At 56.2% G+C, this 23,452-nt stretch overlaps 1 protein-coding gene across 5 annotated transcripts in view; it reads left to right on the top strand.

Annotated features, from left to right (window-relative positions):
- The window catches only part of PKNOX1 (PBX/knotted 1 homeobox 1), a 59,969-nt gene extending 37,472 nt beyond the window's left edge, over positions 1 to 22,497 (top strand). For 3 of the 5 annotated variants that reach the window (XM_043593513.1, XM_043593512.1, XM_043593514.1), the window contains 6 exons: positions 2,740 to 2,839; positions 3,776 to 3,873; positions 10,665 to 10,793; positions 14,467 to 14,543; positions 16,970 to 17,142; positions 19,357 to 22,497. In XM_043593513.1, the coding sequence (XP_043449448.1) occupies positions 2,740 to 2,839; positions 3,776 to 3,873; positions 10,665 to 10,793; positions 14,467 to 14,543; positions 16,970 to 17,142; positions 19,357 to 19,568 (789 nt within the window). In that variant the 3' untranslated portion in view covers positions 19,569 to 22,497. The remainder of the gene's footprint in view (positions 1 to 2,739; positions 2,840 to 3,775; positions 3,874 to 10,664; positions 10,794 to 14,466; positions 14,544 to 16,969; positions 17,143 to 19,356) is intronic. The other 2 variants (XM_043593516.1, XM_043593515.1) reach the window with 1 other exon arrangement.
- The last annotated feature ends 955 nt before the right edge of the window (positions 22,498 to 23,452 follow it).

The following is a 23,452-nucleotide window of genomic DNA, read 5'->3' as shown; positions in this document are numbered from 1 at the left end:
GGTTACTGGAGCTATTTGGTAAGTCTCAGATCGGGGTGGACTGTATCGTCCCCCTTTATTCTTCTTTCTCAAAATGGTTTTAGTTATTCTAGTTCCTCTCTGTGTAAATTTTGAAGTGATCTTGCCTGTATCTACAAAACAACGTTACTGAGATTTTGACAGGAATGGCATTAAGTCCGTGTATCGTTTCGGGGCGAATCGGCATCTTTCCTGTGTTGGCTCTTCTGGTCCACAGACATGATATGTCTCTCCGTTTATTTAGTCTTTTTCATCAGTGTTTTGTAAGTTTGTCTTATAAGTCCTACACGTGTGTTTTTAGAATTACACCTGAGTATTTTTTTGAGCAATCATAAATGGTATTCTAGCTTTGACTTCAGTGTCCCGGCTACTATTTAGAAATATAGTTGATTTTTGTGTGTCTGTCTCGTATCCTGCCACCTTGCGGAACTCACTTGTTAGTTCTAGGAGGTCCTTCTCATAGATTCCTTAGGATTTCCTACTGGTTAAGTTGTATCATCTGCAGATAGGAATAGTCCGTTCCTTCCTTCTTGATCTATATGCTTTTTATTTCCTTGTCTTACCTTGCTGCATTGTCTAGAACATCCAGTGCTATCTTGAATAGTTGGTGGGAGTGGATGTCCTGCCCTGTTCCCAGTCTTAGGGGGAAAGCATTCTGCCTTCCAATGTTGTTTTTTGTTTGTTTGTTTGTTTTTAAAATTTTTTCTTAACATTTATTCATTTTTGAGAGACAGAGTGCGGGTGAGGGAGGGGCAGAGAGAGAGGGAGACACAGACTCTGAAGCAGGCTCCAGGCTCTGGCTCCGAGCTATCAGCAGAGAGCCTGATGTGGGCCTTGAACCCACGAACCATGAGATCATGACCTGAGCTGAAGTCCGACACTCAACCGACTGAGCCACTCAGGTGCCCCCGCCTTTCACTGTTAATTATAATTTTACTGGAAGATTTTTTCTCGATGCTTTTCATCAAGTTGAGGAAGTTCCTCTCTATTCCTGGTTTTTTTTTTTTTTCCGGAGAGTTTTTTTTTTTATTATGTTGAATTTTTTCAAATGCTTTCCCTGCATGAATTGATGTGATTATGTGATTTTTCTCCTTTCTTCTGTTAACATGGAGGTAGATCACGTTACTTGATTTTTCGAATATTGAACAAGCCTCACATTCCTGGAATAAATACCCCTTGGTCGCAGCACATTAATTCTTTTTATATAGGTTCCCGAATTCTGTTTGCTGTATGTTGTGAGACGTTTGTGTGTCCATACTGATTGTGGTTTCCTTTTTGTTACAGTCTTTGCCAAGGTTTCGTATCAGAATAATACGACTTTACAAAATGAGATGAAGAGTATTCCCTCCTTTTCTGTTCTCTGGAAGTGATTATGTAGAATTGGTGTGAATTCTTCGTCACGTGTTTGATAGAATTCTCCAGTGACGGTACTTGGAGCTGGAGGTTTCTTTTCTGAGTTTTCGAGCCACAAATTCCGCGTCCGCAACAGTTACCGGGCTGTTGGGATGGTGTGTTTCGTGTTGGCTTCTGTCCAGACGTCACATGTGTTTGTGCCCAGTTGTCGCCAGAGCCCCTCCCGCCGTCGGCGTCTGCCGGCCCTGTGGCGCCCCCCCCCCCCCCCCCCCGTCCCCTTCCTGGTGCTGGTAACTTGTCACCTCCCTTTTTTCCTGTCTTAGCAGGTTTGTCAGTATATTGATCTTTTCGGGGAACCAGCTCTTTTTTTCATTGGCTGTTCTCTGTTGTTTTTCTGTTTTCAGTTTCATCGATTTCTGCTTTGATCTTTATTATTCCCTTCTTTCTGCTTGCTTTGGTTTCATTTTGTCCCTCTTCTTCTAGGTCCTTCATGTGGGAGCTTGGATATTTGATTTGGATGAATTAATTTTTATTCTGACCAAGTTCATGTGGCAGATGCTGTGTGTCCCTACCAAAGCTCGGACACGCACTCGGATCGGTGCGGCAGCCTGCAGAGTAATCGTCTTCGGGTTTTCGCACCGATGCCATCTAATTGCTCAAATACCTGCGTGCCGGTGGTGTGCCAGACCCTGTGCCTCGACGCCCGGCACAGAGCCCCCTTCCCGGCCACCTGCCCCAGCCGTCACAGCCCATCTGTACCTGACTTGGGATGGCTGGGATCTTGATGTGGTCTTAGGCTCTTTCTGTGCAACTGGCTGCAGGCCAGGCCCAGACCTAGCACTCTACGGACCTGAACACCCGGGGCGGGGGCGGGGGGCGGGGGGACGCCGATGTGCTCCGTGCTCTGGTGAGGGGACAGAGCTGGCCGCGGCCGCAGGTGACTCTCTGGCACCACGTGGAGCCTCCTGAGCCTGTGGCGTCCTCTGTAGGGGGACTCTGGTTCTTGGAAAGCTCTAGAGTGAGCCAACGGAGTGGGAAGGCTGTGCGATGACCTTAGGTCCTCCCGGCCTTCCTCGTCACGCCTCCAGGGCTTCGAGGCGAGTCTGATATGATGAGGCGAAAGATGACCGTTTGGGAGCCAGGTCGAAGCTGGAATCTCGGTGCTGACGGTCGTATTTAACAGCGGGTCAGTCTGGGGTCTCTTGGTTTGCAGATAAGGAAGGCGCGCCTTCCGGAAGGCTTGTCCTCTGCGTCTGTGTCTCGAGCACCTGGCCTTCACTGGTGGTGGCACCATGCCACTTGGTTTAAAGTTTTAAACGTGGCTTTTGTGTTTCCGCTCACTGCTCACCATGTGTTTTTGACTCACAGCAGATTCAGAGTGCCATCTCAGGCACCCTCAGCCCCCAAGGAATCGTGGTGCCCGCATCCGCGCTGCAGCAGGGGAACGTCACCATGGCAACAGTGGCAGGTATGCCGACGGAGAAAAGGACACTCTTTCCTTGAGCTTTTGTGCAAAAGTCCTTTATATGAGAACGGAGGAGCCCGTCAGTGCAATTGCTGATTAACGCCAGTTCCTGAGACGGGTGGCAAGACTAGACCTCTTAGAATTGAAGGCCCGTCTCTTGTTTTCATTCTCAGTAACAGATATTTTATGCAGGTTGTGCGTCCCTACCAAAAACTTTGGGGAAGAAGGGTTTTATGTGGGAGCTGAAAATATATAGCAAAAACTGAGTTGTAATTTGCAGGTAACGTAGTTTTTAATTGTACTCTTGGCAGCATCGGGGAAACCTTAAGTCGTGCCCTTAATGTTCGACAAACAAACAAAACTCCCTCTTAGCCTTGGTGTTACTTGCACGGCAGAAATCATCGCGGGAAGGGGACAGAGTCTGCAGGCCCCTGGTGCGTCTCCCGCATCGCAGATACAAAGCCATCGTGAGGACGGAATCGGGGCGCGCAGGGCGGGGAGAAACCCTCACACGATAGTGCGAAGGGAAGCTTCCAAAGGAGGATGGAAGCACGTTCGAGCAACAAAATACTGCGATGAAAACTACTTAGCCCCCTTGGCCAAGTCCTTTAACATGTGCTGATTGTGGGGGAAATGGAGCAACAGAAAGGGAATTGCAGCATCCACCCCGGCTGACGGCGCCCTGGCGATGGGACGCCTCGCTGCCCCTTGCCCGGTGCCCTGCCCCCCGCCCCCCTCCCGGGGCGCGGCTCATCCGGGAGGGTCGTTTTAATAGTTTATAGTGACAAGTCCGCCAGCGGGGTACTGATCATTCGGCGTGGCTTAAAAACCTCGTCAGACCAGAGATTTGTTTTCCTTTCATGATGTACGTTGAGCGTATTGAGAATGTGGTTTTCTATCACCGAGACTCAAGAGTGTTTTGATCTCTTCCTTCCTGAGGTGGCACGGTGTATCAGCCTGTCACGGTTGTCACTCCTCAAGGCCAGGTGGTGACACAAGCCCTGTCGCCCGGCACCATCAGGATCCAGAACTCCCAGGTGCGTGTGCCATTCCTGGGGGAGGGCTTGGGGGCGAGCGGGGCCGTGCGGGCACGGGAGAGCCAGGCGTGGGTGCCCCTCTGCCTGAAGCCCGTGCCAGTCCCCAGTTCAGCTCGGTGTCAGCCCCGTTTCTTGTTTCACTCCCCGTTTCCTTTACCGTAAGAAAGTTGCAAAGTCCAGAAAGTCCGAAGGAGCGGCAGAAGGGTCCTCCGTAACCCCTTCCCCGGAGCAACCCCGTTGTCCAGTTTAGCGTCGGGTGGTGTAGTTGTCTCTGGGTCCAGAGACTTGAGGCAGTGTAGACGCCCTCTTCCCGCCCCCGTGGAGGTTCACAGCGGACCCAGCAGGCAGGTCTTTCAGACCCCGCAGAGGCCTTCCTGCGGAGCACCTGATGGGCCAGAGCACCGCTTCAGGCTCGCCCTTGGGTGGCCGGTGGGGTGGCCGGGGTACCTGCTTCACATCCGCCCACCCACCGGAGGGGAGAGCTGAGCCGGGGCTGCCCCTCCCCCGCTCCAAGGCGCCCAGTGAGGCACCACCCCCCACTTGCCCCCCCCCCCGGGGAACACCAGCTTCCAGAGCACAGGAGGCCGCCTCAGGGGCAGAAGCAGCAGGTGGAAATGCTGTTACGCGCTGTGACCTTGCAGTCAACCTACGCCCTCCGTGCCTTTGTGGTAGGGGAGGCTGAACTTGGTGGACTGCCTGCCCCCTTTAAGTTGTGGAGACACGCACACACACGCACACACACACACGTACACATACAGTCTTGTTATTTACACGCAGCTCGGTTTAAATCAGAAAGACCACGTTTCTGTTAGCAGCTCACACTAAGAACGTAGATTCGTTGTTTCCTGGAAGCACGGATGTTTCCTGCAGCCTTACTGACAACTGGCAGCCCAGCCTTGGGGACGTTCGTGTTTCCCTTACTCAGGTAGCAGATGCGAGAGGGCCTGGGCCTGGCCCATCCGGGACTTACCGCCTCTCACTTCACGGGCAGAGCTGGGCTGGGCTTGGGGGCCTTGTCATCTGGGCCCGTGAGGGGTAGAGGAGGAGCTAGACCCCAGCAGCATTGTCCCTGGGCTCCCCATCCAGCCCACTGTCCCTGGAGCTCCCCATGTGCCATAGCCGTGAATGCGGGCGGAGCCTGGTCGGCAGAGCGTGTCCCAGTGCCAGCGTGAACCGCTCTTAGAGAAAGACACCTTAGAGTCGCTGCCTCCCTTCTGGAGAAGAGGTTTATTTGTCCTGATGCTTAAGGAGGAAGTTGCTGCTTAACTGAATTTTCTTAGACACACTGAGGACTAGTTTAACTAGCAAATGTGTGTTTCAGCGCAACCCCTTCTCACACAGACTCTCGCCTGTGATGCCCCCCAGCCCCATGAGGCGGGCTGGCGAACGCAGCCCCCTTTCTTGCTGCCTGTGAGCTGTTTCTGCTCCGGTCCTCGTGGCCCTGCAGCCCACCGTGCGCCTGTCCCCTCCCCGTCACCCTCCTCCATGTATGGCTTCTAGGTCAGCAGGGCTGGGAGGCCAGAGACACGGGCTGCCCGGGTTTCTGACGGAAGAGTGACCAGATTGACCGAGGGCTTGGGTGCAGGTGCTTTGGATGAGGTGGTGCATACGATTTTCTTTTTGTAGCTATTTGGGCTGCTCTGGGCTGTCTTCTTTCTTTTTCCTTTTTTGGGGGGTGGGGCTGGTTCTTTCTGGGCTGCAGATAATCAGGGTGACAACTTACCGATGACGGGGTCTGTTCTTGTGTCGGAAACTGTCACGGTCCGTTCGGTCACTGTCACGGCTCACGTGGTTGCTCTGTGACCCCCAGGTGAATGAATCTCAGCGGCAGTGCGGTGGCCGTCACGGCTGAGCCCTCGTAACGCTCGCCCCCGTGCTGCCCCCTACGCCCCATCCTGCCCAGTGTCTGGCTGGGTCTCGGGTGCACACACGGGGGATTTTAACACGGCCACACTCGCCCAGGAGAGAGTCCGCCACCATGGGCTGCGTTCTGACTTAATGCCCGTCAGGAGGTGGGATTTGCCCTCTTCGTAGGGCGTCTCTATGGAAAGGTGTTTATGCTTCTAAAAGTGGGTTTTTTTTTTTAATTTTTTAACATTTATTTGTTTTTGAGAGACAGAGAGAGACAGAGTATGAACAGGGGAGGGGCAGGGAGAGAGGGAGACACAGAATCCGAAACGGGCTGTCAGCACAGAGCCCGACGCGGGGCTCGACCCACGAACCGCGAGATCATGACCTGAGCCGAAGTCGGATGCTTAACCGACTGAGCCGCCCAGGGGCCCCTAAAAACATTTTTTTGAGAAAAGAGAAGTAACCAGGGGGTTTCATTGATCTCCTCTCCTTTCCTGGGAGAGTCTATTTGTACGATCGTTATTTGTGTATTTTAGGGTTTTGCTGGTGGTTGGCCTGTGACCAGGTTTTTTGCCTCCATTCTCTCTAACTCACTTTGCTTTGATATAAATCAAGTTTATACCGAGCTGCGTGCCCAGCTCAGCGTCAGGGGTGCTGAGAGGCTTGGAGCAAACCGCCACCTTTCCCGCCCGCTGTTCCCGCCTCTCGTGTCGGGCACCTGCTTCCTGATCTTAACAGTTGTTCCTTCTGCTGTCTTCCTCCCCGTTGCTAAGCACTAAGTCACCCCTTACACACCTGCTTCGGGCTCGCTGTCGTGGCAGGAGCCCCTGCTCGCTCTGCCTTTGCCCCATCTTCCCTGTGTGTTTGGCCTTGTGGCCACACCCCTGCTCGGTGTTCATGTTACCCTGACTGTGTAAACACGGGTCTGTGCCGAGCTGAGTGTGTAACTGTGATCACAGCACTTTTCTGGGTCACGTGTTTGCTTCTGCCCGAGTGAACCGCTGCCTTGCTGAGTCCCCTGGCCGAGTGCTCGTGGGGCCGTGGCTGACACCCTCGTGCTGATCCCCCTACGCCCTGCCTTCCAGAAGGCACGTCGGAGCTGTGTGCCCCCAGAAGCTCTCCGTCTCCTGCTCGCGGGGGCTCGTCTCTCTCTGGGCCAGGCACAGGGCATGTTCTTGAACTTTCCTTTGACTTCACCTTCAGGAGTCCCCTCTCTTGCAGCGTATACCCTCTGCTTTCTTACCTTTACTCCCCACTTTGAAAACGTCCAGAGGAGATATGCCGGGAGGTACATTTTGTTGAGACTTTGCAAACCTGAGAATGACGTCGTTTCGGTCTCGTGATGCAATCTGTGTCCAAGTGCCGCTCCGGGACGCAGGTGACTGTCACCGGGGCTGGAGGCCACGGTGTCTCTGTGCCCTCGTGGCCACATCGCCTGGCGAGGAGGCCAGCGTCTTCTGTCTCCTGTCGGATGCTTCTCTCCTCCGTGCTGCTGCAGCGCAGTCCCACAACCTCGTGTCCTTGAGTCGGGGACGTGTGCTCGGAGTCTCCCGAGACGGCCCTGCCCCCTCCCCGGCCCGCACAGTCTCTTTCTAGAGCCTTTGCTAACTGAGCATCGGACCCTCCGAACAGAGTCTCTGGACTTCCGTGTGTTTGTGCTCCCATTGTCTCGTTCTCAGAGACTTACTTTTCTCTCCGCGCCCCCTCCCCCCACCGCCTTCTGCCCCGTCCTCGAAGTTCAAAGTGTTCAGCAGAGCGGGGATTTTCCAGACCCTTCCTCGGCCTCTGTGCTTTGCGTCGAAGCTCCCGTTTTTGGCCCAAGGGTGGCTGCAGTTGTCTTTAGCTTCTGTGTTCTCGCTCTTCCCTCTGTGCCTCAACGTTCGTTCCCGCCGGCGTCTGCTTTCTGTGATGGAGACTCTCATTTATTTTTAAAATTATTATCAATATTATTTTATGTTTAATTTACGTCCAAGTTAGCGTGTGGTGCAGCGGTGATTTCAGGAGGACACTCCCTAATGGCCCCTCCCCATTTAGCCCATCGCCCCTCCCACAGCCCCTGCGGCAGCCCTCTGTTTGTCCTCTGTACTTAAGAGTCTCTTCTGTTTTGTCCCCCTTCCTATTTTTGTGTCATTCTGGCTTCCCTTCGGTTCACCTGTTTTGTCTCTTAAAGTCCTCATACGGGTGAGGTCATCCGATGTCTGTCTTTCTCTGCCCGACTAATTTCGTCAGCCCAGCCCTGTCCAGTTCCGTGAGATGGAGGATTTCAGATATTTGGGGACAGTTGCCTGTCCTCGGAACCTGAGCCGCTAGGAAGCCACTGGGTGCGCGTCGGGCGCGGGCCGCGGCAGGCGGGCCTCTCCGTTGGCCGGCCTCGGAGCGTCCTCTTCACTCGGTGACTCCAGAGAAGGACTCTCAGATTTCTCGCTCGGGGCACAGGCCTGGCGGCAGGGGCGGGGACCGGCTGGGGTCTCCCGTGTCGTGTGGAGGCTTTCCTTGCCCCTCACTCTCACCGTCCAGCTGCGCTCAACATGTCCTCCGTCTCCTGCGGGCCGGGGGACAGATGGGTCATCTGCGGAGAATGACGGGGAGGGTCCGGGGCTCTCTCTGCTTCTTGAGCAAACTTCCGGCCAGTTTCCTAGGCTTTTCACCCCCTCCTGTCCAGTCCCTGGCCTTGCTGGAGCCCCGCAGGGCCAGCGGCTGCTCTGTTCCGAGGCCCTCGGTCTGCTTCCTCACGCAGCCTCGCCGGCCCTCTCAGACCCCGTTGACGCCATCCGGGGGGTCCAGTCACACGGCCAGCCGTCACTTGGCCTATTTTTGAGCCCACAGTTGCTTCAGCCCTGCACAAGAAAAGCGACACTGAGCCCATGTCAAGCTTCGTGAGGAACATTACACGTTAATTGAGACAAATAAGGCAGACAAGCTAAAGTTTGGCCCCTGGTGCCTGGGAACTCCTACTGGAAGTTCATTTCCCACTCTTCCCCGTGCACACGTAGGAGCACGGAGAGGGCGCTCGACACCACCCGCTTTCAGCCCCCGACAAGGAAACCGGTTTCCGAAAACTCTTGTGGCCTGGATAATAATCTTTGGGTTTATTTATTTTTTTTAATTTTTTTTTTGTTTTTTAATTTTTTTTTTCAACGTTTATTTATTTTTGGGACAGAGAGAGACAGAGCATGAACAGGGGAGGGGCAGAGAGAGAGGGAGACACAGAATCGGAACCAGGCTCCAGGCTCTGAGCCATCAGCCCAGAGCCTGACGCGGGGCTTGAACTCACGGACCGCGAGATCGTGACCTGGCTGAAGTCGGACGCTTAACCGACTGCGCCACCCAGGCGCCCCCAAAATTTAAAAAAAAATTTTTTTTTTAATTTATTTTTGAGACAGAGGGAGACAGAGCATGAATGGGGGAGGGTCAGAGAGAGGGAGACACAGAATCCGAAACAGGCTCCAGGCTCTGAGCTGTCAGCACAGAGCCCGACACGGGGCTTGAACTCACAGACCGTAAGATCATGACTTGAGCCGAAGTCGGCCGCTCAACCGACTGAGCCACCCAGGCGCCCCATAATCTTTGGTTTTAAAATATTTTAGGTAGTCAGTATCTTAACGTCTCCTTTAATTCTGTTTAGATGATATTGTTGAGGCTTTTAAAGAATGTATCCAAAATGATATAAATTCAGAGGAAGCACAGATAATACGGTGACCTCTCCAAAATAAAGTTCCAGATCCTTTCTTTTTTTTCAAAAATTTTTAATGTTTATTTATTTTTGAGAGAGAGAGAGAGCATGAGCAGAGCAGAAGCAGAGAGAGAAAGGGAGACATAGAATGCAAAGCAGGCTCCCGGCTCTGAGCTGTCAGCACAGAGCCCAACGCGGGGCTTGAACTCATGAACAGTGAGATCAGGATTTGAGCCGAAGTTGGACACTTAACCGACTGAGCCACCCAGGCGCCCCGAGTTCCAAATCCTTTAAACTGTGTCTGTGGGGGCGCCTGGGTGCCCCAGTCAGTTAAGCATCTAACTTCGGCTCAGGTCATGGTACATCGACTGTGTCTATGAATGCATCATATTGAAGTTGATGTTCGTTTTCTTGTGGAGTCTGTTTCATACATAAGTTCTCAATTCGAGTGTAACAGTAGAGAGGTCTCTGCTGTGTGCGTGTGAGGCCCTGGTGAGTGGTGATCGCTTTTGTCCCCTGCCCATGTCGTGAACACTGATGACACCGTCCCCACGGGCGTGCCGGGCATCGGGTGCGACGCCTGGGACCCGCCGGGGCCTGAGGCCTGTCCTTACAGACATCAGATCTCTCTTCCGTTTGTGTGCAGGACATTCGCGGTGCCCTGCCCGTCCTTCCTTTTGAAAGGCAACGGACAGAGCGTGTTCCCTGCTCTCCGCGGGGGGTGGGGGCATCTGTCGTGGCTGCGGAGGCGTCTGGGCCACCGGCGGTCCCTCGTCCCTTGCTCTGTGATGCTTCTGTCTGCTCCTGTGTGTGCCTTTGCCCCCTGCTCAGCCCACGGGCGGTCTCCAGCCCTCAAGCCTTCCTGCCCGTTCTTGTTGATTGCCTGACAGCTCTCTCGGCTGGGAGAGCGGTGTTTTATCACGTCCCTCGCCAGAGGACGCAAGGTGAAAACGGGCAGTGGATGAGAGGGCCGTGGGGTTGGCATGTCGACAGGGGAGTGACCCCGGGGACCTGTCGGTGCCCGTGTCACCTGCCTCGCCAGATGAGGGGCCACTGACAGCGAGACAGCCGTGCCCGTGGCGACGATGCCCCGGGATCCTCCTCCCGCCCCGAATAGCCTGCACCCGCTCCAGTGCACGTGCCCCTGCTGTCGACAAGTCATTTATCCGTAGATCTTTGGGTATCGTCTCCATCTGAAGTCCTGAGCCGCTTGGATGTGTCATAATTTTCTGTGCTTTCTAACATTTTCTTTTCAATTGTTTCAAAGCTCCAGTTACAGTTAAACCAAGATCTCAGCATCTTGCATCAAGATGACGGCTCAGCTAAGAACAAAAGGGGCGTTTTGCCGAAGCATGCCACCAACGTGATGAGATCTTGGCTCTTTCAGCACATAGGGGTAAGAACGCAAGTGACCGCGCCGCTAGCCGCACCCCGAGCTGCTTGCTTTCTGGCGCGCTTCCCGCGAAAGATGTGCTGGTCTGCGCGAGCAGGCCCGGCGTGAAGTATCGGTCTTTTGTCGACCGTCTAAACGTCGGGGTGGAGTACGGGGCGGGAGGAGGGTTACCAAAACCCGGAGGCCACCCCCTCAAGTGACTTAAACAGGAGGGCACCCCTGGTGAAAAGGGCATACTTCTAGCTCACGTCAATCCCGTGCGTGCGTGAGAGCCAGCTCCCCGTGAGCGATGACGGGGTGAGGTGGGGTGAGGTCAGTTAGGGAGGCGGGCAGGCAGAGGCTGGGTCGGGGCAAAGCCTGGGCAGACAGCGCGATGTCGCACGTATTGGACTTGAAGGGAAGAGGTGGGAAGGTCGAAGATGGCGATGTGGACGGAGGGGGGAGCACGTGACACAGAGTGGGGCCCACAGGCAGCACCAGCCCATCCACGTTGTGTGTGTGCGCCTGTTTCCTCCCCTGGGTCACGGCCACGTCGTCTCCGCAAGGTGTCCCCTCCCGGGAAGCATATACTTGCTGCTCCGTTCAGCGGGGGACACCCTCAGTCCGCGTGCCCCTGAACCTGCGGGAGGCGTGTGGCCCGGAGCAGCTTCCAGGAGTGACCGCCCAGCCTGCTGGCCGGGACCAGGAGTGACCAGGTTGGCTTTCGGGGGAGCGTGTGGCGAGACCGAGGTGGGAGAGTGGACACCACGTGCTGCGTTACAGCCACGTCCGGCGGAAGGAGGGGCCTTTGTGTAGTGAGGAGGGACAGGCGGTCGGGAGGCACCGCGGGGAGCTGCCCGGAAGCCTCGGGAACCGGCTTCCTTGCCGGGTGCCTTCATCCCAGCTTGTTTTCTCTGGTGCACGCGCCCCCCGCCCCCGCGGCCCTGGCCTCCACGCGACCACACGGAGCGCCCGCGCCCCCTGTCGCCGTGGCCCTGGTCTGGCTCTGCCCCTCTCCGTCACTGCCATGGGCGCCTGCTCGTGCCTTTGGCTGCCGCGGCCTCTTCCTCCCTGCCCCGCGCTCCCCGTCCGCATCCCAGTGCGCCGTGCTTGTCCGCGAGGTGCCTGTCGGACCCAGGGCTGCTCGCGCCCTTTCCCCGCACCCACCGTTCGGGAAGCCCGCTGCCTGGGCCCGCGGCCTGCGTTTGTTCCCGGGACCGGTCTCCGTCCTCGCCCCGGCTGTGAGCCACGAGGCCAGCGTGCATCTCGGTCATCCCGCGTCTTCCGGGGTCTGGCCCTTGCCGCGGCCGGGTGGCACCCCCTTTTCTCTGACTGGCGTCAGGCTCCCTGCCCGGGAGGTGACGGTCCAAAGTAGCAGCCGGCTGGAGGCTTTGAACCGGCATGTGATGTCGCTGAGCAGTCGGGGCGGGGAGGGGGGCAGGACCCCTCTCCCTTTCCTGGAGGGAAGGCCCTGAGGGAGCCGGGCCCCCGCTTCCCTCCTGCTCTGCTGTCCTGTTCCCCGCAAGCCACCCCCGCCTGCGGGACACGGCAACACGTGTCAGAGAGGACGGTGCTGTCTCCGAGCGGCGTGGCCACACCTGGAAACGTGTCCCGAAAGGTTTCACGTCAAGAGGAGAGGTTTTATGGATGACGGGCACAGCGATGTTGGGTGTCCCGACGCCAAGACTGGGCGTGGGGTTTAGGACACACCCGTCTGCCGGACCGTCACACAGCTGGTCAACTCGGCAGCGAGGGCTGGGGCGCCAGGAAGGTTCGGGCAGGTGGCAGGGACTGAGGGTGGGACGTACCCGCGTCTGAGCCCCTGTGATCTCACAGCCGGTGCGTGGTCGTCACGCTACAGACAGGTGGTAGGATCGGCATTTTTCTTTTAAGTTTCCTTTAACGTCGTGATGATTTGTGAAGCAGTAAACCCTGTGACGAGGTCGAAGTAAAATGTTCCTTTATTCCCCCCATGAAGCATTTTCTGTCTCTCTTGCCCTCGTGTCTCGGAAATCGCATCCTCTCCGGTGGTGGTCCCGATACGCTAGGATAGCGTTTTCTGCTGTATGATGGCTTTCTTTGTTTTTTGTTTTGTTTTTGGTGAAAGCACTTAGGTTTCCTGCCCCCTTTGATTTTATGAGCTTATATTTACTATTTTTTTAAGTTTATTTATTTTGAGAGAGAGAGAGAGAGAGAGAGTCAGTCCCAAGCAGGCTCTGCTCTTTCAGCTCAGAGCCCAACGCGGGACTCGAACCCACGAACCCTGAGATCATGACCCGAGCCGAAATCAAGAGTCGGGCCTTTAACTCACCGAACCCCCCAGGCGCCCCGCAAGCACGGTATTTGCATTTGGGGGCCTCTACCTCCGGCCGTGTGCTGTGGGCAGACCGATGGAACCGCCGTCGTCTGAGGGAGCAGGCACGCTGTGGGGGTGAGCGTGGCGCCCCACCGGCGTGACTCCCGCCCACCGAGTGATACTCACGGGAGCCTCTGCCCCCGTGTGCTCTCCGGGGCCCCGGGGCGTCCACAAGGGACGTGGGTGCGCGTAGGTCTGAGAGTAAACGTCTTCACGGTTTCTGCGTGCGGACGGTAATCAGTCTTGGAGAAACCGTTTATGCCGTAGGTGAGAATTACCTTCCTTTGGGACTCCTGTGACTTTTGATACGTACTTCTGGTTTAATGCTGTTTTTTTTTAAGTGAAAGGTACTAATCACAAGGGAAGGAGTGACGTAGCAGACACGCGCATCCCCAGCGGTGGCTCGGTCCGCTGACCGCGCACGCTGACCTAGCGGGGCGGCTCCCGAAAAGCCGTCCGCGCGGCCCCTTGTCGGTGTCTCCTCACGATACCCGTGACAGAAACGTGTCACCCCGTGGGACGGGCCTGGAACAGCCTGCCCTGCCCCTTCCCCGCGCCCTCCCATTTACCCAGCTGTCGGATGGGGAGCGCGTGTGCCCTCCTGCCTCAGTTTCCTCATCTGTAGGATGGGGATGACCGCCGTGTCTCAGAAGTGACCGAGGAAAGCGGTTCACCGTAGGACGTGCGGCCTGATGTCTGGCCGGGTCAGAGCTCAAGCCTCTGTCCACAGCGTGTGCTCCTAACGTACCCTCGGCGGGGCGGTCCCTAAATTACCGGCTGTATCACGTGGTTGGGACAGTGACCCCCGCGGTGGCAGCAGCTCCTGGCGGTGGTGGCACCACTTGTGCCGTCTGTGAGCCTCCGGCCGTCGCAGCCCCGCCTTTGTCTGGGCCCCAACTGCCGCGTTGGCGCTGAGCGGCTCGGGGAGACGCTACATTCTGTGCGGGACGTTTCTAAAACAAGTTTGTGAGGCTGAAGGCGTTTTAGCAGAACACTATCGCTGCTCACCAGTCTTTTTGTTAATGTTTATTTATTTTCAGAGAGAGAGAGAGAGAGAGAGCATGCACGCAGGGGGAGGGGCAGAGAGGGAGGGACAGAGAGAGAATTGCATGCGGGCTCCACAGCGTCAGCCTGACTCGGGGCTCAGGCTCACAAACCGTGAGATCACGACCTGAGCCAAAATCGGGAGTTGGACGCTGAACCCATTGACCCGCCCGCCCAGGCGCCCCACTACTTAGCGGTTCTTACTAAGGACTGTTCACGCGTTTCTCGTCTACCCAGAGAAGCCGGAGTTCCTGTGTAAACACCGAGGTTCACGGTAACTTTTCTTCTTGTTTGTAGCATCCCTACCCGACAGAGGATGAGAAAAAACAGATCGCTGCTCAGACAAATTTGACACTACTCCAAGTTAACAACTGGTAAGATGCGCCCGCTCCCCGAGGTCGTGCCAGTCAGCGCGATAGAACCCTTGAAAGCACGGATGCTAATCAATAGCAGAATTTGGCTGAAGATTCCTGAGTTCTTTTAACCAGCAGCACTGTCGTCAGGACGGGGATCGGTGGCGGGAGGCTTGAGAAGAGATCAGCACACGCTTTCAGCTTTCGGGGATCAGTGGCCCTCGCGGTGGACTCTCTGCCCACACGCTGCCTGTGCAGTTAGACTTGCGTGTCTCCGCCGTGTTTCTAGCCCCGAGCCCCCACGCTCAGTGCCGATGGCCTGTTTTCGTGGGTAACCTTCTCCGGGTGGTGACGGCCGCCATGAGGCATCCTGACCTCGGGGGCACCCCCCGTGGCTCTCCCACCTTTGGGAACCTTGTGCCACTTTGTTCAGCTCTGAGTGGGGGTCCAGGTGGTGGTCCCACCCACGGCGGGGTCCTATGGGGACCTCGGGGCCCTACGAGGGACACGCCTGGGACAGGGTTGACTTCGTGGATGAAACGTCCTCCTGTTCTAACTCCGGTGTCACGTACTGTCGTGGACACCTGAACCCTGACCGCGTGCCCCGGAAATCAGGGCTGCGCCCGTCAGTAATGGCGCTGGGGTCCAGGGGCGCACTTGCATTTTGTGCGGCTGTCACTTGTGTCCTTTGTGTTCACGTGCGCCCGTGTGGACGCGAGTCCAGCTTACAGAACGGGCCCGTGTAGAAGAGAAGAGAGCACACGTCCCATCAGTCGGAAATACCGTTAGAGCTTACACCTGAAGGTCAGGTGGGCTCCAGGGTACGTGACGGGGTCTCCCGGCACACGCAGTCGTCTGTGCGGGACGGGTGCTCAGGTACCGCACCAAACATCTCCGGTATCCTGCTGTGGGCCATTGTTTTGGTTTTGGGAACCGGTGATAGACCATACTCCTTGAACTGTCTCCTGTGGAATCTTGAAATGTCGTTAGCAGAAACGGAGGTTTCACATGTGTTGTCGCTGTGACGTTCGTGACGGCCTAGGACACGCTCCGTTTTCTCCTGTCCCCTCGTGTGACACGTCCTGTCTCAGTTCGGTCCTACCAGTGGTTGATTCGTTGGGGGTGAATGTTAGAGACACTTGTTTGCACATTGTGATGCTTTTGCTGCTGCCCGGCCTTCCCACTTTTCTTCAGGGTTGACTTCCTTGAGCTCTGTTAGCAGAATTGTCTTGTCTAGAAGGTTTGACCTCAACTTTTTTTTTTTTTTTTTTTTTTTTTAAATTTTGGTTAATGTTTGTTTTTGAGAGAGAAACAGAGCACGAGCAGGGGAGGGGCAGAGAGAGAGAGAAAGACAGACAGACAGAATCCGAAGCAGGCTCCAGGCCCTGAGCCGTCGGCACAGAGCCCGACGCGGGGCTCGAACCCACGAACCGTGGGATCCTGACCGGAGCCGAAGTCGGACGCTCAAGCGACTGAGCCCCCCAGGCGCTCCTGCTTGTTTCTGGTTTTAGAACGAATCTTCCTGCAATTGTAGATGGTTTTGAATGCGAGGGTTATATTTTTTAAACGGTATTTGACTAATCTCTACCCCCAACGTGGGGTTCGAATTCACGACCTGAGATCACGAGCGGGCCAGCCAGGCACCCGGGACCGTTAGGACTTTAACGCGAAGTGACCTTGTCACTGGTCCGGGCCCAGCTCTGCTCTGTGTCGGGGGCACCGAGAGCAGCGTGTGGTGGCGCAGCACCGGGACTTAGAAGTAGAGCCCGCGTGTCCGCTGGTGCTCGTCTTTCTCTTGCTGTCAGGGTCCCGCTGCGGCGAGAGCTGAGCCCCTGTCGCTGTCCTCCTGGAGGAGGCCGGGCCGGTGCAGCTGTGGCCCGGTCGGAGCGTGCGGTCCGAGCTCGCCAGCGGCCGTGGGCGTCCCGCAGGCTGCGGTCACAGCAGGTGGGGGGCGCGGGGAGACAGAGCCCCTCCCAGGTGCCGGCAGGGGTGCAGGCTTTCCATCCACACATTTACGGGCCGCCTGCCCTGCCGACCTCAGGCTCCCGCAGCAGCAGTGGTTGTGCGCGTGCGGGGTCAGGGGTCGGGTCCCCGCGGGGGTGGTGAGTCGCTTCTGAGCTGCCTCGTGGTGGGGGCGGTTAGCGACCTAGGAACTTAGTTCCTCTGGGACTAGCCCGTCGTGAGCGGCGTGCAGGGTCGCAGGTCTGGCCCCAGAGCCGTGCTTGGAGGTGACCACGAGGTCAGGGCGGGACAGGACCCCCGGGTGTGCAGTGTGGCCGCTCCCCGGCCCCCTCCCCGGGGACGCCGGCGCCCCACCTGCCATCCACGTGCGCTGGGCCGGGGGAGAGGTGCGCGGGCCACCTGAGGTCCAGGCTGGCTCTGACGCCTCCCCTGTAGGGACGTCTGCTGTCCCAGTGACCGCTTCTGGTGTCGCCCTCCACACCCAGGTTCATCAACGCCAGAAGACGGATTCTTCAGCCCATGTTGGATTCTAGTTGCTCAGAAACTCCAAAAACCAAGAAGAAGACAGCTCAGAACAGACCGGTCCAGAGGTTTTGGCCCGACTCCATCGCCTCGGGAGCTGCACAGCCGCCGCCCAGCGAGCTGGCCATGTCGGAAGGTGGGCCTCGCGGGGGCTGGGGGGGCGGTGGGGACAGAGAGGGGGAGGGAGGGCGTGGGGGGGGGGCCCAGAGGCTAGGGGAGGGCCTGGCTGCTTGGGGGCAGCAGGGGTATGGGCAGGGACGGCCTTGACCGCGGTGGCGGCCGTGAACTTTGGGTCGCGGCGGCTGCAGTGTTTCGCACGTGACGCGGGAGGGAGGCATCGTGTACGGAGCGCGGTGCGTCTGGGAGGCCCGGTGTCCTGTGCGTTCTGTGCCTTTCCCCCTTTCCGCATTTCTTTTCCCTGGGAGCTCGGCGCTCAGGATGGGGCTCTGCCAGCCCCCCCACCTGGTGTCTCACCCCTTTTCCCTGTGGGCCCCCGCGGCTGGTCCCCTCGGACGGCGTCCCTCTCCCTCATCACAGGCCCCCGTCCCCGCATGCGCCATAAGCACCTTTCCGTGGGCACGCCTTGCCCAGCTGTGGACTGTCTGGGTGTGTGTGGTTCTCGGCGTGTAGGTGGTGTTCCCAGCCCGTCCCCACTGTCTCGGTCTTCCTGTTTTCGCAGCAGTTTGCTGTTCCCGAGGAGAGTTCGCGGCCCTTACGTCTTCAAACACTTTCTGACGCCCCCCCCCCCCCCACCCTGCCCCCTCCAGGCCCCCAGGTCCCCATCTGTCCTGCTGTTCTTTCTAGGGTTTGGGATTCTGTCTCTCGTTTCCGTTTTGATAGTTTCCACGTCTGTGTTGGGGCTTCGCTAACCTTTTCTCCCGTGGTTAAGCTGCCACCGGTCCCACCACGGGCGTGTCTCAGGGTGGACATCATAGTGCGCGTTTCCGGAAGTTCGGGACAGTCTTTGGCGGCTCTCGTGACTCTCCTTCGTAGCATACAGTCACAACAGCCGCTTTGATGGCCTCCTCTGCTGGTTCTAACATCTGTCAGCCCCAGGCTGGTTTCCGGTGACCCGGTTTTCTGTTCACCGTGGGTGGTTTTCCTGCCCGGTGATCCTGGACTGGATGGCAGGCCTTGGGAATGCCACCTTGCTGGGGGCGGGTGCTTTTGCACGGGGGCAAGGCTCCCGAGCTCTGTTCCAGCCCTGAAGGGACCCTCTCGTGCCCTGCTCGGTGATCGGCCCTTGTTTGGTGACCAGCGGTGCTCAGTCCTGGGCAGACAACCCGCAACCAAGGCCGGACCTCGGATGGCACCCCACCCCCACGCCCCTCCACCCGCCTGGCCTGGGCATCGTCTTCCGATCTTTCCAGCTGGTTCTTTCCCAAGGCTTGACTGTCTCCTGCCGCCCGTGCGGACCTCCCTCCACCGAACGGACGAGCCGGGCTGTCCACAGATGTGCCGGCCTCGCGGTTGGGACAGGCCCCTCGCAGCGGGCTGTGCGTCACGCTTCGTTCTGTTTCTTGAGGGCTGGTGTGTGCATTTGAAGCTTCATCGTTTGGGTTTTGATATGCGGTGGCCTTAGGTTTAAATAATTTATATTTTCAGTTCTCGTTTGGTCTTTTAGTCCAAATTACTTAGGATTAGTATTAGGTCTCTCTCCCTCCTTCCGGCCTTGGAAAAGGCAGTGCCCGTGTATTGGGGGAGAAGTTCAAACAAGACTTGCCAGTGACCAGTAAGTTTCTGCCCCGTCTTGGCTTCTGATCTTCTCCAGAAACTGTCCTTATCACCAGTCTCCCGTACATGCTCCCAGCGCATCTGTGACATGACGTGCCGTACCGTGTGGGGGGCAAGGACAGATGAGTGAATCTCTTTAAAGGCGTTTCCCACATTCTACCGGCCGACACTGTCTCCCGCTGCCGTCGTCACTTGTCGCTGCTCCTGGAGACCTTCAGGGACGAGCGTGTGAGCCCCCCGGGCTGCTGGGGACCAGCGCGTCCCAGGGTCCTCCTTGTTCCCCTTGTCACACGGTCTCCCCGACTGCCACCCTGGCCCCTTGCCTTTGTCTCTTGCTCCTCATCTTGTCCTGCGTCCTGCGTCCCGGTCTCCTGTTCCCTTGCGGCTCCTGCTTCTGCCCTGCACGCCCGCGTCTGTATGGCCCCTTACGGACCGCCTGCAGACCAGGAACTTGCGCCGCGTATTAGCGGAGGAGGGTCTGACGTCTCCTAACCCCTGGCGATCGTCCCAGAGACTCGCGTGGGGCTCCCAACACGAGGTCGGAGGAGCGAACGGCACCCGGCTGGGTCACGAAGTGTCTCCCCGGGTGGGCGCTAATCTGAACGTTCTGCCGCAGGAGCCGTCGTGACGATCACCACGCCCGTGAGCATGAACGTGGACAGCCTGCAGTCTCTGTCCTCGGACGGCGCCACCCTGGCGGTACAGCAGGTCATGATGGCGGAGCAGAGCGAGGACGAGTCTGTGGACAGCACGGGGGACAGCGGGGCCGCGCTCGCCCCCACCCACATCAGCGGGCTGGTCCTGGAGAACAGTGACTCCCTGCAGTAGGGCCGGCACAGCCCAGAACCGCGGGGCGGGCCTGACTTTTTACGGTTTGCACAGCAAACATTTTACACACTTTTATTTCTGACATGTTTTATACGTAGATGGAGAAGAATGCACTTTTGTATTTCATAGTGAGCTTCGAGAGCGCCCTCGCGGGCGCGGCGACTTTCCGGTGTGCGTGTGTGTGCGTGTGTGCGTGCGCGGGTTTTTAAGGAGATTCTTTAAAGGTTTCACGCTAAAAATGTGATGAATGACAGACACCCCCGTGAGCCCCTAATTAGTTAAGGAATAGTGCTGCCGTTTTCTAGAAAATTATGCAGTTTTAATTTCGTTCTGTGGCTGAAGCAGGTCCCAGTGGGCTGGTTTATTTGTGTCGCCCACGGATTGGAGAGAAGCTTCTGCACCTTAAAACTGCCAGTGCGAGGTAGACGCCCACGGCAGCAAAGTGCGTGTGGCCCGTGGTGAGCGTGCTCTGGTGGACATACGCCGAGGTCCCCACGGACTTGGTGAGCCTGTTTCATTTGCTATATATGAAAAGAAACTCCTATTTTTACCTTGCTGGAATTATTGGATAAAAAGCTATTTTTATAAATTCGCTATGAATTGGATTATGACTATATTGAGGATAAAATTTCTAGAGAAGAAACACACGTGCTTACTATTTCAATTTGGAATGTTCTGAACTGACCAAATTTACTGAACCTGCCCAAAGGTAGCTAGCATTCCACGGTTCTCCACCGTCCCGGGGGAGCGATTGACATGTAGTACCGTAGAAGAAACAAGCGTCTAATGCAGTTTTGACACCTTCGGACTTCAGTTTATATGTAAAAGCTCAGATTGCATCTCACACTTGATCTGAACCTGTCTCTAAAGGTGTTTGCTAAATAGGACTTAGGTGAGTTAAGTGAGGTGGTAACCAGTAGTCAGAAGCTGTGACCACACACGTCAGTCTAATTTAAATTCGACTACAGTTAAATGGTTACTGCGCCAGTTAGCTGTGTATTGTTTTAGAAGTTTTTAGTCGGCCCTATGTTATGCATAGAATGTTTATTATAAACTAATATAAGATGTGCTCTGTGCCACCGGCTCAGAGTGAGGCCCAGTAACCAGCACCCGCGCTGTTACGCAATTAACACGTCCCCAAAGCGACACAGCTCCCCGGGCGGGCTCTCCGGCCTCAGCTCACACGCGTCTGCCGTCGGTCCCGGGGTCAGTATTTTCTCCCCGTACGTCGTCGCTTTGGGATTCCCGGCTCCCCTCCCCCCCACCCCCGACTTGATCACATGAGGTTTGGAGTAATTTTAGGACTTCCGTTTCCCGGTGACGAGGCAGACCAAAAGAGTAGACTGGGTTTTGTTGCCTTTGTTTTCATTTATTTGCAAGTGGGGCTTTTGCTCAGAAAACAAGCCACCTTGTCTCATCAAGCCTTTGTGTCGTCTTGAAGGGGACGCCCAGTGTTCGTGTTTCTAAAAGGTGGTTTGGTGTTGGGGAAGGTCGCCAGTTCTGGAGATTCAGCAGCCGTCATCAGTTACGGACCAAGGTTACATTGCAGGACATCTGGAGCTGGGGCAGATTTTTTCTGGAACTGATTCCCCTCCCCCCCCAAAATTGGTTAATTACAGTTAATCACAGAAGACTTATTTCCTAGGTAACTTAGGAGGCAGTAAGAAATACATAGAATTTTCTTTGAAAAATACTTCAGGAGCTTTAAAAGAAAAAGTGGACTAAACTCTTTTGGAGCGAGAACAACATTTTTAAGCAACAGTTGCGTTCCTTATTTATAAACAATTTGTAATATTTTCAGTTTCGTAGATCATTTTAACTTGACCTAAATCCTAACTTGGTTGGACTTCTTGAAACTAGGAGCTGTGGACACCAGCCAGCCACCTCCCTCCCTCCCCAGTCCCTCCAGTCGCCCCGCTCTTTGGGTGCGTGTGGACGCACAGGCAGGTCACTGCCCCCCCCCCCCCCCCCCCGCCCCAGGGGTCACGTTCACTGAGCTGCGGTAGCCTGTTAGTCGAGGGCTGCACAGACTGCCCGTTCGGAGACAGATGGGGGCCGTGCGGGGTCCCGCTGCCCTCGCTGGCCTGAGATCGGCCTTCCGTGCCCGGTGACGCACCGCGCCCCCTGCGGCCGAAGCCGGTTTCCTTAGGCTCGAAGTTCTTACCGGGTTCGGAGGACTAGGATAAGCCGTCCAGAGACAGGGCGCTCGTGGACAGGCCTGAGCTTCCCCCCCACTCTCCCCGCGAATAACCGAGGTGCTCGGAGACAACCTTGGCGTGGCAAGCCGTTTCGGTTCATAAAACCGCTGCCCGGCGTGCCTGTCGTCGGTTTGCATTTTATAAACCCCCATCTTCCAGCCCTCGGACCTTCAAGAGAACCTTTGAAAATGGGACTCCCTCGAGCGTTCATTTTCACGGAGCAGATTCGATCCTGACTTTCCGCCAGAAGGACGCTCCGGATGTGTCCCCAGACCCAGAGTAAGAATGTCGTTACCCATCCCGCGGCTTCGCCGTCCCCCGACGAGCCGCCGCCGCCGCCGGCCCCGGCTTGCCGTTTTCTGGCTGCAGGTAGTGACGTCCGTTTCAGTCTCTGTCCGGGACGCACGGTGGGGCGGCAGGTGGTACCAGGGCGCACCCGCGGGTCGCAGCGGCCTTTTCTGTGCGGCCCTCACCTGTGTGAGCCGGCTCGGGGCCCTTGCCTTTCAGACAAACCCAACCCTACCTGGACGGTGGGCGAGGCCCACCTCTGGCGGTCAGGGACGGAAGTGACCCAGCAATCTGCCTTTGTTTTAGTTGTGTTCGGTCTACGAACTGACAATCTTTAAAATGTGAATACTGTAACAATATGTTTTCTTGGATTGTTGTCTCGAAAGGGGATTTTTGTGAAGCAATTGATTTATCAAAGCAAAAAAATTAAAAATAGAAACATGCTTCGTGGATGTGTTATTTTGTAAAGCTGGTGGCACCGTGAGCTGTTTTTCCATTTTAAGGAAAACACTCAAATTGTTGACGGGTTTCGCTGGTGACGCGGGGCTCGTAGTGACCCCTGCACGCTGTCGGAAAAGGAGGATTGCACTGGAGCACTCAGGTCCATTTGCATTTTCTGGAATCTTCTTCAGCTGCTCACTTCCATTAGCTGTTGGCATTCCGGGAAAGAATCGGAAAGCTTTTGTTTCTTTTTTGTTGTGGTTTATCATAAATGTAATTATTTTGACAGTAATGGGAAAATGCTTCGTCGGTGACATATTGCCTATCATGGTGCGTGTTGTGGAATGACCCACGGCCGCTCCCGGACACGTCGGAGCGCCACGTGAAAGCCTTTTCAGCGAGGTTTCTTCTTCGTAGGCCAGTGTGTTGGAACTTCCCCCCACGCTGTTTATGCTCAGAGGCTAAGGTCAGGAGACTCGAGTATTTTTAAAAAGGGCATCTGAAATTGCAAGCCTTGCGGGTGACTCGACGAGCCGGCTCTGAAGTCTGTTGTTTTAGGAAACGTTCTGAGCAATTTGATGGCAAATGGAGCCCCTGTGTGCCGTCTCCAGCTCCACTAGGTCAGAGGTGAGAGGCGGACACGAATTGTTAACCAGGTGAGACCTTGGCCCGGTCCTTGACGCCTTGAGGGTTCAAGGGCTTTGTTGGTAAAAGGAAGAAATTGGTTTATAAGGTTTATTCTAGCTCAAAAATGAACATTTATTTTCTTCCGAGGTTTTAGTGAAATCCAAGTTAGTTAACGTTCTCCGCAGTCTTGGCTTCAGGAAGAGAACCCAGTGGTTCATCGCTTCCATACGAAACCCGGTGCTCGTGCCAACAGGTGCCTCCTTAACGCCCGTCACCCATCAGCCCCTCCCCCCACCCACCTCCCCTCCTGTCGAAAATGTTATAACTAAT

The sequence above is a fragment of the Prionailurus bengalensis genome, chromosome C2 (genome assembly GCF_016509475.1).
Source record: "Prionailurus bengalensis isolate Pbe53 chromosome C2, Fcat_Pben_1.1_paternal_pri, whole genome shotgun sequence".
Lineage (NCBI taxonomy): Eukaryota > Metazoa > Chordata > Mammalia > Carnivora > Felidae > Prionailurus > Prionailurus bengalensis.
Note: the sequence above shows the minus strand (reverse complement) of the source record. Positions and strands in the feature narration are given on the sequence as shown.